The 16,925-nt window shown below is 41.9% G+C and overlaps 2 protein-coding genes across 2 annotated transcripts; one reads left to right on the top strand and one right to left on the bottom strand.

Moving 5' to 3' along the window:
• Nucleotides 1-4,941: 4,941 nt before the first annotated feature.
• mpdu1b (mannose-P-dolichol utilization defect 1b) lies at nt 4,942-10,270 on the bottom strand. Its single transcript, XM_085350459.1, has 7 exons — nt 10,136-10,270; nt 8,202-8,267; nt 6,722-6,854; nt 6,520-6,605; nt 6,105-6,223; nt 5,678-5,788; nt 4,942-5,499 (listed from the first exon to the last, which is right to left on the bottom strand). The coding sequence occupies exons 1-7, from the start codon at nt 10,260-10,262 to the stop codon at nt 5,380-5,382; spliced, it is 762 nt and encodes a 253-aa protein (XP_085206585.1). The 5' UTR covers nt 10,263-10,270; the 3' UTR covers nt 4,942-5,379.
• A 3,877-nt stretch (nt 10,271-14,147) lies between these two features.
• mblac1 (metallo-beta-lactamase domain containing 1) lies at nt 14,148-16,621 on the top strand. Its single transcript, XM_085350458.1, has 2 exons — nt 14,148-14,570; nt 16,025-16,621. Exons 1-2 carry the CDS (start codon nt 14,151-14,153, stop codon nt 16,265-16,267), a joined length of 663 nt encoding a protein of 220 aa, XP_085206584.1. The 5' UTR covers nt 14,148-14,150; the 3' UTR covers nt 16,268-16,621.
• The last annotated feature ends 304 nt before the right edge of the window (nt 16,622-16,925 follow it).

Below are 16,925 nucleotides of genomic sequence, written 5' to 3'. Positions count from 1 at the left end.
GACTGACGAACGGTTCACGAGCAGCTAGAGAGGAGATGGAATCGGGTGTGGAGTACTTCAGAATGTCAGCATAAAGAAGTTGTGAAGTTTTTGATGATGTGTCTGCAGTACGACAAGTATCCGAATGTACTCTTTGGTGCCACGACGCATCCAGGCCACACACGCAGCGCTGAGACTCCACCCACCACCCTGCCACAGACGTCTCTCACTGAATGTCTGGAGTGAAGCCGGGGTGTCTGTTGTACATAACATGTAATATTTTCTAGTGTTTTGTGTATTATAGAACTTGTGTTTTAGAACCACCCTAAATACTTGCGATACTGGCTTTCATTATGGTTCCAGCACAGTCAGTGCTGGTTGGACTGGTTCCCGTGGCCACGTCTTCGAATGGCGACTGTCACTTTCTGCCATCTGAAATCATGTGATAGCCACATCACCTGAGCTGCTGGCCATTCGTTAGTGCTGCTGTGACGCGTCAGCAGGAAACTCGAGAATGAAATGCACAACTTGAATAACAGAGCTTTTTAAAATCTAACTCTTTGCCATGTGGCTTTGGTTTAGTAGCCTTGTGTTAGATCTGGACTTCTACTCTTCAGTTACATTTGAATGAAATGAAACAAACTTCTGTTGGACAATCACCACCGTGTCTACGAGGAAAAGGACTGGCTTTGTGCAGTAGTACCTCCTACATGCAGTAATACAAGCAGCCTCAGTCAGAATCACACTTTCGGCTCTAAGATCTGACTGTGTTCACTGTGTGCAGGTGTTTTATTTGCTATAATTTAGTTTTAGGACATTTTCATGTTTCGATGCATCGATCTGAACTGAGCATGCTGAATTTATATTCATGTCCTCTTGCGCTAGGCAGGTGTAGTATTTCTTTTTCTATGCTTTTAAATAATTGAAAGGATTTTTATGTGAACTGCTAGATTTTCAGTTGGTCTTTCAAATGTCTCCATACAAGGACGCTGGATTGGAAAAAGACCAGAGTTGTTTTTAAATGAACTGTCAGTTGTATTTTTATAACTTTTAAAGAGAATGGATGCGTGTTCCTGATTAAACCTCAGAAAACCTTTATTCTTGTTTCTAAACTTTTTGCAGTAACAAACGTTGAGATAATGCTAATTTCTTTTTTAAGTTTAGTCCTGGTTGGATTCAAAGTGTGATCTTCAAACATAAGCGGGACATGTCAGTCACGTACTGTGATATAATTCTGTTCTAGTCATCATAGCTGAACTATGTCCAGCATTCGGGGTTTAACCTGCCCAGTGTCATGTGTAAGTTACCGTAGGCAGCATTTATGCAAACAGTATGTATATGAAGCTCTTAGACTAAGAGTCTGATTCCTTTTTGATGGAAAAGATTTGTGGCTTTCATAACAACATTAATAAATTAGGTATATGCCAACACGTTTCATGAAAATGAAATTACAGCAGCTCACTTTGTCTCCAATCCAATAACTCACTAATCCAGCCTTCATGCTCTCGCCGGCTTCTTAGTTTATATTGTAATCATTCATCCATTTGCACAGTGCTGGGCTGGATTAGGTGGGTAGGTTGTGGGTTAGAATACTACAATTATATAGTGAATACAAGTAATTCTGGAAACGATTTCCCCTTAAAACTACTCAAGAGAACAATCATGAGCCACATTTACACAGACTGATGATTCTGACATTGTTTTAATACAATTTGATTTTTCACCATTTTAATGTCGGCCTAGTATTTACCTGCTTTGACACTTGAACTTTTATTGAATTATAATATTTGCATTATGAATGCAGTATGAGTGTACCCCACTATAAGCCTTAATGGAGGGTTTTGAGTACGAACGGCGGTGAGGATTTAAGTCAGCACTTTGTCCAGGCCGCTCCAAAACCATTGTTTTGTTCACTTTTCCCCTTTTTAAAGGGGACTGGTGTGTTTTAGATCATCATTCTGCTCCATAACCTGAAACCCTGAAGGCCGAACATCATTTCATGCTTCAGGGCACAAACTGACATCCGACATCCTCCTTTGGGATTTTCTGGTAGAGAGCAGGACTCATTGTTCCATCAATTTGCAAATTCGTGGTTCCAGCAAGTCATCGATCCTGAAGCACCAGAGCAGCCCCAGACCGTCACGCTGCAGCCATGTTCGACTGTTGGTAAGGTTTCATTTTTATGAAACGTGTCGGCTCCCAAAGTTGACACCAACAAACACTAACACATCCCTGATGGATGGGACAGAGTTACATTTCTGTATCAGACTCCTGTGATTTTCCCCGAGACTTTTTAGCTCTTTTTCACTCTGAAATCTATGAATGCCATTTTGTCCCAGTCTATTTCTCCCTGTTGAATCATGAACACTTAGCTGAGGTAAGTGAGGCCTGAGGTTCTTTTCATGTAGTTCTGGTTCTTTTATCGCCTCCTGGACACGTCAGCGACACAGGCTTGGAGTCATTTGGTAGGCCGGTCACTCCCGGGAAGACAGCCGCTCTGCTAAGTTCGTTGATAATAGTTGTCACCGTGGTCCGCTGGAGACTTGGACATGATATCGATGATTTTGTTTCTGATCCATTAGTGAGTTTCTTTAGATCACAACATAAAGTGTTGCTTTGAGATGTCTTAACCTTCACTTAACCCAACTTCACTTAGCCCGGTTTATCAGTTCTGGCAGTAATCAGGCCTGCGTGTTAATTTATGATTTAAAAATGGACAATTCCTTTTTCACTTTGGACCGCAGGTTTGGTAACTTTGTTCCTCTTAATAAATGAAATTGTCCTTCAACAGAAGGACAGGACTTTTGTTTTACTTGGGTTATTGTTGCCTAATATGAAAATTTGTTTGAAGATCTGAAAACTGTTACAAATATGCAAAAAAAGAAAAACAGGAAAACCTTTTTTTCCTGTTGTCACAATGTTCTGAGTTTATCAGTCGTAAATTTTTGCTTTGCATCAAAAAAAGAGAATCTTTGACTTTAAAGCTGAATTGAACAAGTTTAAATTGTGTTTCTCAGCATTCCAGAGACACTTTTCCTCCTACCGGGTGGAGCCATTAGCTCTGCCCGAGGCAGGATAACACTTGGGACAAAAATGAACTTAAAGCGGGAGAACACAGGGGATCATGTGATATGGGAGGATGAATTTTGGGGGCTGGGAAGGCAGGACAGGGTGTCCTCTATTGTCCCCAGAATTATTTAGAGCTCGATTATTTACTTTCTTATCTTTACCCTCTTTAAAAATTCACTTTCCTTAGTCTCTTCCTTCCTTTAGACTCGTCTTTCCTCCTCCCCCACGTCTTTCCACAGAAAAAGCGAGTGGATGGCCCGTTCGTAATTGGCCGTTTCAGAAGCACATTGTCCGTGGCTTTTCAAGTCGCAGGTGCATATAGTAAACCCAGAGTCCCCGCTCCTCCCCTGGGCGTCTTTGTTCCCACTCCCCGCTTTCCTCACTCCCCCACCGAGCAGAAAATTAGGGTTGCTTTTTAGGACTTAGTCCACAGGCTTAACCCTTTCACCGAGCAGCGCCTTTCTCATGGAAATGGGAGGGAATCACGCACTGGCTAATCGGTCACTGAGGGGAGGGGATAGGATCCTGAGGAAAGGGAGAAAAGATGAGCGCACCGAGACCAACAACAGGAGGGGCATAACAACATAGAGCACATATAAGAGACTGCAAAAACCTATAGCTTCTCAGCCCTTCAACATGACATATTTTAGGGTGACACACATCTCTATATCCATCCATCTCTTGGAAGGCGGTATGGACCCTCCTAGGATGTGGACCTTTAACACTTTCCCACAACACTCTTGATTCTTAAAATGTAAAACAGGGATCTTTTAGGGAGTAGCTATAAAAATATAAAAACCAAGAACAGCAAACCATGTGACATGACAACAGAAGTAGCACGGGAACAATCGTTGACCATTTGTTCTAAGTGGGAGACGTTGAAGCACACACGTTGGTGTTTTTGCTGAGGTCCATGGGACCATGCGAGGATAGGAATTGGATAGAAGGGGGAGAAAGAGTAGTGTGGGAGGAGGAGGAGGTGGAGGGAGTGTCAATGGAAGGATTTTCTGGTCCAGTACATCTCCTCACCTAGCAACAAGCAATGAGGCTTCAAAAAGTGGTTGCCATGGATATGCCAAGAGTGACTTAAAAGTCTTTACAAAGAGCTGCAGTCATTCTCTGTTTGTGTGAGTGTTGTGTGTGAGCATCAGGTGGTGGTTACCAACAGAGCTTTAAAGTGTGATTCAGTGTTTACATTCAAGATTCAATTTAGTTTTATTTAAATGACAACAAATCACAACAACAACAACTCTTTATTTTGTAAGGTAAAGGCCCAAAAACCTGAGATCCACAAACTCTTTGCAGGACGTGGATGTTCTTCAAAGTTAACCGGCGAGTAAATATGCACACGTTCAGCTCTCAGTCTCTGGTTTCTGCATCACTTCACTGAACTTATAAGAAAACAGGAAAAAAATATGTACACACACATACACACAAGCCCGTTCAGCTATCTTAGTGAGGACCTTCATTGACATAATGGTTTCCCTAGCCCCTTACCCTAATCTTAACCATTAAAAATGAATGCCTCACCCTTACTCTAAACCTGACCATAACCTAATTGTAACCCTGACACTAAAACCACATTTTGAGCCTCAAAATGGCTTCACACTTGTGAGGACCGGTGAGTGCGTCCTCACAAGTGCCTGTTGGTTCTCACAACTATAGTAGAATGCAGATTTCGGTCCTCACAAAGATAGCTAGACAGGAACACACACACACGCACACACACACACACGCACACACACACACACACACACACACACACACACACACACACACACACGCACACACTCTTTATGTGATGATGCAGAAAAGAAAAACTGTAAACCTCCAACTTAGAATCACAATATTTTATTTCAGCTGAAGAGAAATTCAATATAAGGATATGTTGTGTCGCTCGCTGCTGTTACAATACAAGTCAGTGGAATATATATGATAAACAAATGTGCAATGGTTACTTGGCGTGTTTCCTCCACAGGGCCTACAGATTTAACCCTGTGATGATTAAAACCAGTGTGAACCACAATCAGGGAAACTGCATCAAAAGGAATGTAAGGACAGTGCAGGGAGGGAGAGGACTAGAGCAGCAGCTCGACCCATAATTTAACCCCACCACCAAAGCTGTTCATCATAAAAGCTGAATGATCAGCCTGGCTTGTTACAATTTCACCTGTACGTCAGTCAGGTGCACATCTATAATACCATGTGTCCCAAAGGCTTTGTACAAACATTTCATGTGTAAGTTTGGTCTTCCAAGTTTAAAGACACACATAGTGTCTAACGAACATGTAGATGGCTCTCTGTTATCCACGTTTAGTGACGGTTATTTGTCTAATCCTCTTTTTTCTTCTGAGGTGAACTGTTCCAGTAGTAAAGAACCTGCAGAGTAATAATGCCGTTACAGGTTGAGGATATGACGTAGGTGAGCGCCATCAGTGAGTCTCCAGTTTCCTGTAAAAAGACAGCATAAAGCTCAATAATTTACTTTTTGCAGAATGTGAACCATGTCCTCTATAATGAGATCTTAGTTCAATAAAGAGCTAACGCTCTGATGAGGAATGGTCCCCGTAAAAACTGCTCAAACCAGGGCAAAGACACGGAGGTGTGCATTGTATTTTAATCGTCTCACCTGTACTGAGGTAAAGATGCGTGCGAGGGACCCAGCGAACAGCAGGAAAACAGACACGGCGGAGAGCTGGCCGGTGTGACCGTTAGCGTAGTTGGTGGATGCCTGGATGAGCTGAGAGAACCGGACAGATTATCACGTGTTACTCAAGCTCGAGCGTTTGTTTGTGGAGGCTGACACGTTCTTCTATCTGCATGTTGTTAGTGGACACTGTCGGTGTAACTGTAAAGATGGATTCATCTGATGACACGTGTTAGCTGACATATCATACACACAATGAGGTCTTGAAAATGTATTACAAGCTAATCACTCTGAGTACTGTCAGTCTGTCTGGATGCACTGTACTGTGTTACAGGAATGCCTGAAAAGACAACGTCTGAAAAAAGCTACAGATGATTTAAAACCACGCGTGTGACGTGTGCAGGCCTACCCTCCCAATGATGATCGCCGGCATGTTGAAGGCCTGCAAGGAGGTAACCACTGACATAGGAGTCACTGGAGACAGCAGCAGGACCAGCAGGATAAAGTATATAACCATGAATAGGAGACCTGCAAGGGAAGCAACATGTCGATGTAACAATGTTAAACTGAATGATTCGTCTCATGTGGAAGCACGTTTCCGCCACAAAAACAAACAAACAAAAAGGTATCCGTTCAGTTAAGACTAGCTGTGAGATGTAAAATGTCTTTTTCATGTATATTTTGGTATTTAATAACATCAAGGGGAAACCATTGGTCACAGTTATACGCCACATGAATACATGCTCGAGGCGACTATAAGCTTCACAAAATTCTACAACGACCGAAGCAGTTCTGGTAACAGTTCAGTTTGCATGAAGTCTTACCTGTGCTGGTTCTTTTTCCATAATGCTGAATGAGGAAGCCAATGGTGACTGTTTGCAGCATGAGGAAAAGAGCCTCACCCCAGGAACTGCAGTGACATACGGCATAAAGAAAACCTGGACCCTTAATAAACACTGATTACAATAACATGCAGAATTCAGAGCACCTTGTGTCCATTTCTACTTCAACCAAACATGGTCCAACCTGAAAGGGAAGTTGTTGGCAACACTGTAAGCCATTGTCCCTGTGATCGCCAACAGCTCCAGCAGCACAGACTTGAAGCTCAGCCCCTCAGCGCTCTTCGCTCCAAGAAGCTTTAAGATCTGAGGAAGCTTCACTGTTAAAAAACAATTGGGGAAAAAGTTATAAAATAATTTAACACACAGTACCGTACAGAAGTCCTGCACCGCCCCTCGCCTCTTTATATTTTCAAGGAAAATAGGTGGAAGATGGGTGCAGCGATTTACTGAAGCAAACAATGGGTTTTGGATTTGTATACAGTGTATACACTACCAGTCAAGAGCTTGAAATGGTACAAAGTGTTGAACTGTCAGAGGTTAAACAACATAATGCTCATTCACAATGATACAAAAAGCCCTTTTTCAGGGACAACATGGGCTAACAGTTTAAAGCTGCTCTGCAGCAGTGCAGAAGCTGCTGCTCCTACAGCTCCAGCCCCCTCTGTCTGCATAAAGCAGTGCTGGACACACTGTGGTACCAAAGCCTCGTCAGCATCAGCTGAACAGTGCTGTACTGCAGAAAGTAGAGTGATGTGAGGAAAAGGCGATTAACAATGAAAGAGAGACAGAAGATCACAACACTTATACATGCAGGTCTGAAAAAAAAGAACAAGATGGAGAGCTTGGAAACACGGAGTGTCCATCACAGCCTCCAGACTGAAACCCCATCGAGCTGGTTTGAACTGGACAGAAGACTGAAAGCAAAGCAACCATAAATTCCCACATTCATGGGAACTTCTGCTACAGATACGGGAGAAGATTTGATTTCTGTTGCAGAAAGAAGCCACGACTGTGTTCAGCTGTTACATTTTGGTCCATAAAGTGATCCCATGATTTCTTTTTAACTCCAATTGCTTATTAATTATTTTATTTATTATTGGTCTGAAAGGTCCCTTCATAAACTCCAACTTCTTCAAAGTTCTGCAGCTCGGGTCATAACTTGCACTCCGTTAAGAGCTCATATTAGCCCAGTTCTTCAGCAGCTTCACTGGTCGCCCATAGAAGCCAGGATAAATTTTAACATCTTACTTCTTACGTACAAGTGTATCCATAAATCTGCTCCTTCATATTTGTGTGAGCTGCTCCACTGTTTCCCTCTCAGATCCTCATCTGCTATTCATCTTACTGTTCCTGACGTCTTCTCACAAGCTGGCTGTAGATAAACCTTTACTCAAAAAGCATCTCTAGAGCCAGCAGTCTTAGCTAATTATAGGCCAATCTCCAACCTTCCTTTACCTCATGATATAAAGCACCTTGAGGCAAATATGGGCCTATACTACATAGGATATATGACTATAATTAATTATTTCACTAAAATTAAATGAAATTGATGTTTATTTATAATTAAAAACAAATAAGCCAAACAATATATTCTATCTCTTGATTGACTAAGGCAGCAATTCAGATAACAGCAGGTACAAAGAGAGGTGGAGGAAGCATTTTACCCATCACTGATCCCAGTATGATGCCGATCCCCAGGCCTTTGCTCAGTACAATCTTCAGACATAGCACTGGAAGAAAACACAGGCTGAATGATTATCAGGACCTTTGGAATGTAATGTCTGCAGCAATACATTCATTATTTATTATTATTTTATTTATTATTTTTTTATTTGCAGTAAAGGAAAACAGTTAAGTGAAGAAAAAAAATCACTGCACTGTTAAACTGATTTTGAATAAAAATCGTAAAGTTGCAAAACAAACCAAACAAACAGGCCTTTGTTTCTACAGCAGGGATATTAAAGTTAACTGAACCTATTAGTGAACAAACATTTAGGCATCTTTAATTTCATATTTAGTAATAAAGCCTAAACTAAAACCAGAAAAACTATTTTGGAAACTAACCGAAAAGGAAACAACTCAACTCGGTTCAAAGCATCCATCAGAATCAGAAATACTTTATTAATCCTGAAGGAAATGATAGAGTAATTTTTCTGCTGTGTATCTGGGCTCAGGTTGCAAGTCTGACTGAGGCCAGGCAGGAGGTAGGACATGGCTGGAACACGTCACCTAGCTGGTGTCCAGGATTCATCCTAGTGGATGCCTCCGCTGGCTCCTTTCAATGTGGAGGAGCTATGGCTCTACTCTGTCCCTCTTCAATGACCAAGCTCACCATTTCTGTAAGGGAGAGCCCGGCCGCTCTTTGAATGAAACTCATCTCTTGGCACTTGTAGCCGTAACCTCTTTAGTCACTACTCAGAGCTTGTTCCACAGGTGAGGTAGGAATATAGACCGCTAAATCGACAGCCTTGCTCTCATACTCAGCTCTCTCTTCACCTCAACAAACTGCGTCCGCATCGCTCCAGATACCGCCCCAATCCGGCGTTCCCCTTGCTCAGGAACACGACCCCGAGAACTTCTGTATTTCAGGCAGTAACCTATCCCAGATTCAGAGTGGGCTCGCCACCCTTTTCTGTCTGGGAACCATGGTCTTTGACATGGAGGCGCTAATTCTCTTCTCCACAGACAGCTCCAGTGCAAGCTGGAGGTCATGATCCCAAGAAGCTAAAAGAACCGCATCGCCCGCAAAAACCAAAGATCAGATCCTGAGGCCACCAAAGTGAACAAGAACAAAAACTAATTTAAATATTAAATTATAATAACTCTGTACCACAGTCTGTGTCGTAAATACATTTTCCTCTCTCAATAAGATTCACTTCTAACTCCAGTGAAACAGAACACACGGCAAACAGGATTACACTAAGTTTACTTCAACATTACAGAGATTGGAACTGCCAGCGTTTCGATTTTGTGAAAAAGAAATCACGGAGACATTTGCTACAATTCTTTTATAATCTCACGAAAATGAAGCCATCTGCTTGTAAACCTACATTTGTGAATAATGAACTTGGCAAAAATCAGCATGTGATTAATAAGAGAAAAGGTAGCTAGAATAATCAGAGCTAACAAAACGACGTTTCTACAGTAAATGACATCGTGACTTAAATCTGTGAATCAACTTTAAAGACATTTCCTTCACCTGATTTTTTAAAATGAACTTTTTGAAATAAATTGAGAGAATAAAAACACAAATATTCCTCCAATAACTTTTTCCTGTTTGCTGTTTTTCTGACTTTGTAGTTCGTAGTTGGAGTAACAGAGTGGAACTGACACGGTGTTGCCAGTCGTGTCGAACCCGTGTTCAGGTACATTCGTGTCGTTACTTTGTAGCAGACTGCTGGTTCAAACGAGCTCCCTCATTGTTTGCATGCAGCTGTATTCAAATATCGTTACATTTGAACTAAGCGTTCCGACACCACATGACTCTCACTTTATTTACACCTAACGTGGAAACGTCGCTCGTGTCCTGTCATCAGACCCTCAGAGTTACACTTTCCGGGAATAAACTGCGCTTGTCAAACTACGACGAGCCTCTTACCGTCTAGAAAGTTGAACTTGAGGAAGAACTCGTCGTAGCATGATTCTGGCATAAAATATGTCAACAGAAGCCCTTTGAAAGGATCCATGAAAGACAAACCCTCAACAACAACGGCTTCTTCCGCCATTGTCAAGATGTGACGTCGCCGTTAATGTGTAACAGAAACAAGATCCCACCGGTTCAAATGACACCACAAGTGTTCCGCTAACAGTGTGCTGTCATAAAGTGCTCGACTCCATCATGTAACATTACAGTACGTGTTTAGTTAATTTCTTACATATATATCAGTTACACAGGTACCACCTAAAAGATAAAAACAACATTTCTAGAAGCTGAAAAAGTGTCTTTTACAAACGATGGAGCTGTAACTAACTGTAAGGGATCGGATAGCAATCAAATTCACCGCATTATTACAGTGGAATTAAAGTAAATCACACTTATTATGGTTTTAGGTCGATTACTATTTCAATTCAATTTCTATAGCCATAGTTCACAAGAACTAAGCCTGACGCTTGGTGACAGTGGGAAGAACAGGAAGAAATCTCTGACAGAATCAGGCTGAGACATCAGGTTGGCCATCTGGCACGATCGTTTGGGGATGAGGAGAGAAAGCCAGAGATCAACTAATAAATAAATGCAGAGTGGTGTATAAACACACAGTGAGTGAAAAAAGTACGTGAAGAAGAAAGACTAAACCTTTTGTAGTATAACCAAGACAGGATTCAGGGTCATCTTATCCAGCCCTAACTATGCATTTTTTAATAAGGAAATTTTTAAGTGCCATTCTAATAGTAGAGACGGTGTCTGTGTCTGAGCTGAAGGCTCTGCCTCCCATTCTACTTTTAAATACTCTATGTAGTTAAACCACAAGTAAAGCAGCAGGGGCCTGAAGACATTGTGTGTGATGAGAATGATTATACATTTGATTCTGGACCTAACAGGGAGCCAATGAAGAGAAGCCATTATGGGCAAAATACACACACTCTTTCTAGTCCCTGTCAGGACTCTTGCTGCAGCATTTTGGATTAACTGAAGGCTTTTCAGGGAGTTTTTAGGACTTCCTGATAATAATGAATTACAGTCGTCCAGCCTGGAAGTAATAAATGCATGAACTAGTTTTTCAGTGTCACTCTGAGACAGGATATTTCTAATTTTAGAGATGTTGCGCAAATGGAAGAAAGCAGTCCTACCAGTGGGATTCCATTAGGACAAGCAAGGGAAGCAGTTTGTCAAATCTAAAACATAATTTAAGATTTAGACCAATCTCTGTCCTTTCAGAATCAGAAAACTTTATTAAGCCTTACGAAAATTATGTCTTGGTTTTTGAAAAGAAAGCTATTGAAACAAATGAATACTCTAAAATACTGAGTGAAAGTCAAAGAAAAAAGTGAGGAGAAAAAGTCAGGAGCAGCTGAAACAGATTTGATCATAAAGCTCCTGTCTGTTAATATGTGCATCCAGCCTTTCCATTACTACCATCTTGTGGCTGCAGTTAGCTATTGTTGCTGAAAGCTGTATTTAGTCTCATTACAAAGTGTAGTCGTCTTTCTCTCTGAGGGCTTTTGGTGTTCTGAGATCCGTTATGATCTCCACTTTCATATGGAAAGGAAGCTAGAATTAACAAATAGATGAGCTTCACTTATTTAGCATAGTAACAGATGAGTTTCCTTTTAGAAAACATGAAATAAGACAAAAAGTCAGAGAGATCAGATAGAAGCTCAGAGTATGGGCCAAGTGAACACAAATAAAACCGTGTTTGAGTTTTCCAGGGTAGACAAGCGTCAGGCTTTGAAACGAATTGAAACACTGTCTGTGTCTTTGGTTGCTATGCTACAGGGGGTGATTGCTGCCATTTCCTCGCTTCAGCCTGTGCGGCAAGTATTCAGATAGTTAGTATGGGTCGGGGTGGTGCTTAAACTAACATAATCATAACCTTTATGTTTCTGTAAGACAGAGTCAATCAATATATTAATTCATCATTAATTTGTATACTAACAGGGACCTAATGTTTCACTGTGTTACTCTGTGGTGGAGCTGTGGACACTATATTGTTCTTTCTGTGCGATTTCCTTTATGTTTAACTTGTTTTTTGGTTAGTTTGCTCCATCATCTGTCTACACTTAGCTATTCTGTCCATAAAAGCTATGACTAAAACTGCTGATAAAGGGTAACAAAGACACAGTCCAACACCTACTGGAAGCTAGTTGAACTTACTGCTGGCAATACAAACCAAGCTTTATGGTTGTACAGGGATTGAATGGCCCCTAACAACAGGCCAGACACCTCATACTCCAAAAGCACCCAGAGGATACCCTGAGATACCTGGTTAGATGCCTTCTCCTTAAAAACACGTGTAGACTGGTTGGGCAACCTCCCACACCCCCCCGAATATCCTTGAGAGGATAACGAGCTGGTCCAGTGTTTCAATGACCAGGATGAAAACCACATGTGTCCTCCTGAATCCAAGGTTCAACTAACAGATAAACTCTCTCTTCATTACCCTGGGATAGACTTTATTGGGGAGTATAATCCCTCAATAGTTGGAGCCACATCCTCTTAATCAGGGGAACCATCACTTCAGTTTGCCCATCTAGAGGCCACCCCAACCTCAACGTTGCAGACACATGTCAGCCAGGACAGTCCTAAGAGATCTACGAGAAACCCAAAGTCACCTTACAAAGAACAAAATTAATAAAAGGAACAATAATCATAAAATACATAAAATAAGTTAAAATTGCAAAACAGAACTTGACAACAGATCAAATCAGCACTAAAGTGAATAAACCAGTTTGAACAGATGTGTTTTGAGCTGTGACTTAAACACAGAAAGGGAGTCAATATTTCTTATGGCTGGAGGAAGAGAGTTCCAGAGCCGAGCGACTGAAAGCTCACTGAAAGCTCTGTGACCCACAGTGATGAGACCCGCGGATCTGAGAGGGCGGGAAACAGTGGAGCAGCTCACACAAATATGAAGGAGCAGATTTATGGAGACACTTGTACGTGAGAAATAAGATTTTAAAATTTATCCTGGCTTCTATGGGCAACCAGTGAAGCTGCTGAAGAGCTGGGCTAATATGAGCTCTTCACGGAGTGCAAGTTATGACCCGAGCTGCAGAACTTTGAAGAAGTTGGAGTTTATGAAGGGACCTTTCAGGAAGACCAAACAGGAGGGAATTACAGTAATCAATCCAGGACGTAATAAAACTTCAGTTTTATTACTGTTAAGTTTGAGAAAATTGGAGGAGAACCATGAGCTTCAGCTTCCCTTGTAATGCAACTGAAGCTTTGCTTGAGGTGGAAGTCGAAGAACTGGCAGACTGGGGCCTCAGACATTCCCAGTGTCTCATCCAGAAGCTTCTTCAGTTCCAGGCTTCTCGGATATGAAGTGACACGTCTTCAGGAAACTTAAGAAGTCCAGTTGCTCTTATTTCTAAACTCTAGATTCCCATGACCTAGATGATGGTGAACCTACACAGACCACTTGACCAGCTGTCTTACTGTGTCTTGTGAAACAACATACATCGTCTTTTTTCACGAGGGTGTAACTATCTGTATGCTGGCATCTGTCTTATTTCCAGCCATTTCATTTCCTGCTTTCGCTTCCATCTCTTCATTGTCCTTATTCTTATCACCACACTGTGTTTGTGCTGAAAGAGAAATCATTTCCTATGACTAAAACTGACTCTGAAGTATGATCTCATTAACTCATCTACAGAAGGCGTTTTGCAGAGGCCGATAATCACCACAGACTTTTTTTTAATAATAAAGAGAGTAAAGTCCAGAGTATTATTTCAGCTTTATTCTCAAACTGATCAATAATATATTTTTCTGAATAAAGCCCTAATACTCCTTCGTGCTTTGCTCCAACCCAATGACTATATAAAAGATGCTTTCAGTCGTCGGTTTAAACCCGCAGTAACAGATAACAACCATTAGAGGGCAGCAGACTTCTCTGTTTATTCCGCTTTTTCAGGAAGAAGAAGAAACGCTCCACACCACTTCCGTAACTGCAGTGATGGAGGTAACCTCTGGTGGATGTTGTTCCCTTAAGAAAGTCCCTCTGTCAGAGACGGAGTTGGATTTCTGCGGTCAGGCGTATTCCGTGTCCGTCCTGAAACCCGGATATTGTTGTCCGGAGACTGACGGGAACTTCAGAGCCGACGGGACCATCACTCTGATAACGGGACTGAAGAATATCCTGGTCGACACTGGGGGGCCGTGGGACCGGGACTTCCTTCTGACGACCTTAAAAAAGAGAGGTTTGGACCCAGAAAACATTGAGTTGGTCGTGGGCACCCACGGACACTCAGACCACATTGGAAATCTGAGTCTTTTCCCAACTGCAAAGATGATTGTAGGATATGACGTCAGTGAAGGAGACAGATACAGTCCCAGCGAGCTGGCAGAGGGACAGACTTACACCGTTGATGAACATGTGAGTTTTTCATTTTTGTCACAACACACACTGAAATTTAAAGGTTGAACCGAGAGATTTATTTCTTATTTTGATCTTCATTTAGCTGGAATACAACACACTGAAACCACCGCGATGCAAACACGGACTGTGTGTGTGTGTGTGTGTGTGTGTGTGTGTGTGTGTGTGTACCAGTTGTCATTACTATTTACGCAGTAATGAACTATTACACTATTTACATTTACATAATTACCTTAGGGATTAATAAAGTATTCTCATTCGGATTACATTAATTCTCGCTGAAGGCATCAGAACTATGAATAAACACATGAAATTCTGTAGTAAACAAGAAAAGTGTGAAATAACTCAGGACATGTTTGATATTTCAGATTCTTCCAAACAGCCTTTGCTTTGAGTCCTGCTTTGCTCCCTCTTGGCGTTCTCTCCATGAGCTTCATGAGGTCGTCTCCTGAAACTGTTTCCAACAGTCTTGAAGGAGTTCCCAGAGATGCTGAGCACTTGTTGGTCCTTTGCCTTCACTCTGAGCTCCATCTCATCCCAAACCATCCACACTGGGTTTAGGTCAGGTGACTGTGGAGGCCAGGACCCATCAGACCAAAGCACAGATGTCCTCTGGTCTAATGTCCACTCCTTGTGTTTCTCAGCAGCTGTTTGACCATAAAGGCCTGATTCACACAGTCTCCTCTGAACATGTAGAGATGTGTCTGCTACTGGAGCTCTGTGTGGCATCTATCTGGGCTCTGATCTGAGCTGCTGTTAACTTGTGATTTCTGAGGCTGGTGACTCGGATGAATCCTCAGCAGCAGAGGGGACTCCTGCTCTTCCTTTCCTGGGGCGTCCTCATGTCAGACAGTTTCATCGTGGTCTTGATGGTTTTTGTGACAGCACTTGGGGACACATTCAAAGTTTTAGCAGTTTTACAGCCTGACTGACCTTCAGTTCTTAAAGTAATGATGGGCTGTTGTTTCTCTCAGCTGATTGGTTCTTGCCATAATATGAATTCTAACAGTTGTCAAATATGGCTGCCAGCTGTGCACCAACCTGACTGCTGCACAACACACCTGATGGTCCCAACCTCATTAAGAAGGCAAGAAATTCAGCAAATGAGCCCTGACAGGCTCACCTGTGAGGGGAAACACGTCAGGTGACGACAGCATGAAGCTCACTGAGAGAAGGCCGAGGGTTTGCAGCGCTGCCAACAAAGCAAAGGGTGGAACTTAAAATATAAAACATATTTATCACTTTTGTCTTTACTACATAATCCCATATATCTTGCTTCATATAGGTGACGTCTTCAGTTTGTATCTACAATGTAGAAAGTAGTAAAAATAAAGAAAAACTATTAAATAATTTCAACAATAATCTCAAAATTTGAGTCCTGTGACAGAGTTGGTGATCTCGTTGGTTTTTCTAAATGTATGTAGTGTTTTTAAATAGTCTTGTTTCATCCACAGGTGTCTATAGTTCCCACTCCAGGCCACACAGGACAAGATATCAGCGTGCAGGTGAAGGGGACCTCAGCAGGCACCGTGCTGATCGCAGGAGATCTGTTTGAGTGCTGCTCAGACGAGAACAGCTGGCGGGATCTAAGTATGAACGCTGCAGTACACGAGGTCAGCCGCCAGGAGGCCTTACGTACTGCCGACGTGATCATACCAGGACACGGACTTCCATTCAGAGTTCTCAGGAACAAGTGACTCCAACTTGTGAATTGAAGGGACTTTACTGAATACTAGGAGCTCGACTCGGATCATTCAAGCCAAAGTTAAGAACTTCTGGCAGGAAGACAAACTTCCACATACACCACTGTGACACTGAATGTAGTTTTCTGTGAATTGCTGTGGGATTTTCTACATTTCTGCCTTAATTCGCTTACCTTTCACAGTGGACTGAGAAAAAACATTCTCTGGTTAATGTTAAATGAACTCATAATAAAACTTGTATGGACTTTTCAACATGTAGCTGCAAAGTTGTGGTGGAACCACTGACATCAGCACACGACACAAATGAGGTCAGTGACAGGAAATGTTTATTGTTCCACTATTAAAGCCTCAAATATCAAACTGGTGTCTACAGAACATTTGTTCACAAAGAAATCTCCATTGTTTCTTTATCACTGTTGGTCAGCAAGTTTATAACCGATCCTGAACTTCCAAAGAAATCCAAACTCCGTTGTCTGTAATCATTAATGCGTCATCTAATAAAGACTATTCAAAACGAGCTGGGTTTTGAAACGATGTAATGGATTAAAGACGAAGAAACAAACTTTTGTCCCACATGTGAAGTTAGTCTCGGACATACAGCTAAACAAACAGGTGAGCCTGAAGCTACATGTATCTGCTCGTGTCTGGTTAA

This window comes from Diplotaxodon limnothrissa, linkage group LG3 (genome assembly GCF_057381915.1).
Source record: "Diplotaxodon limnothrissa isolate DT_005_m linkage group LG3, D_limnothrissa_male_GT1.1, whole genome shotgun sequence".
Classification (NCBI taxonomy): domain Eukaryota; kingdom Metazoa; phylum Chordata; class Actinopteri; order Cichliformes; family Cichlidae; genus Diplotaxodon; species Diplotaxodon limnothrissa.
The sequence above is the reverse complement of the archived record's forward strand: the minus strand, read 5'-3'. Positions and strand labels throughout refer to the sequence as shown.

Coding starts and splice junctions, on each gene's coding strand:
- mpdu1b (XM_085350459.1), bottom strand. CDS start 10,262: ATGGCGGAAGAAGCCGTTGTTGTTGAGGGTTTGTCTTTCATGGATCCT. Junction 6,855..8,201: donor CATACTGGGATCAGTGATGG/GTAAAATGCTTC, acceptor GTTTTTTAACAG/TGAAGCTTCCTCAGATCTTA. Junction 6,224..6,519: donor TGGAAAAAGAACCAGCACAG/GTAAGACTTCAT, acceptor CTTCCCTTGCAG/GTCTCCTATTCATGGTTATA.
- mblac1 (XM_085350458.1), top strand. CDS start 14,151: ATGGAGGTAACCTCTGGTGGATGTTGTTCCCTTAAGAAAGTCCCTCTG. Junction 14,571..16,024: donor CTTACACCGTTGATGAACAT/GTGAGTTTTTCA, acceptor TTTCATCCACAG/GTGTCTATAGTTCCCACTCC.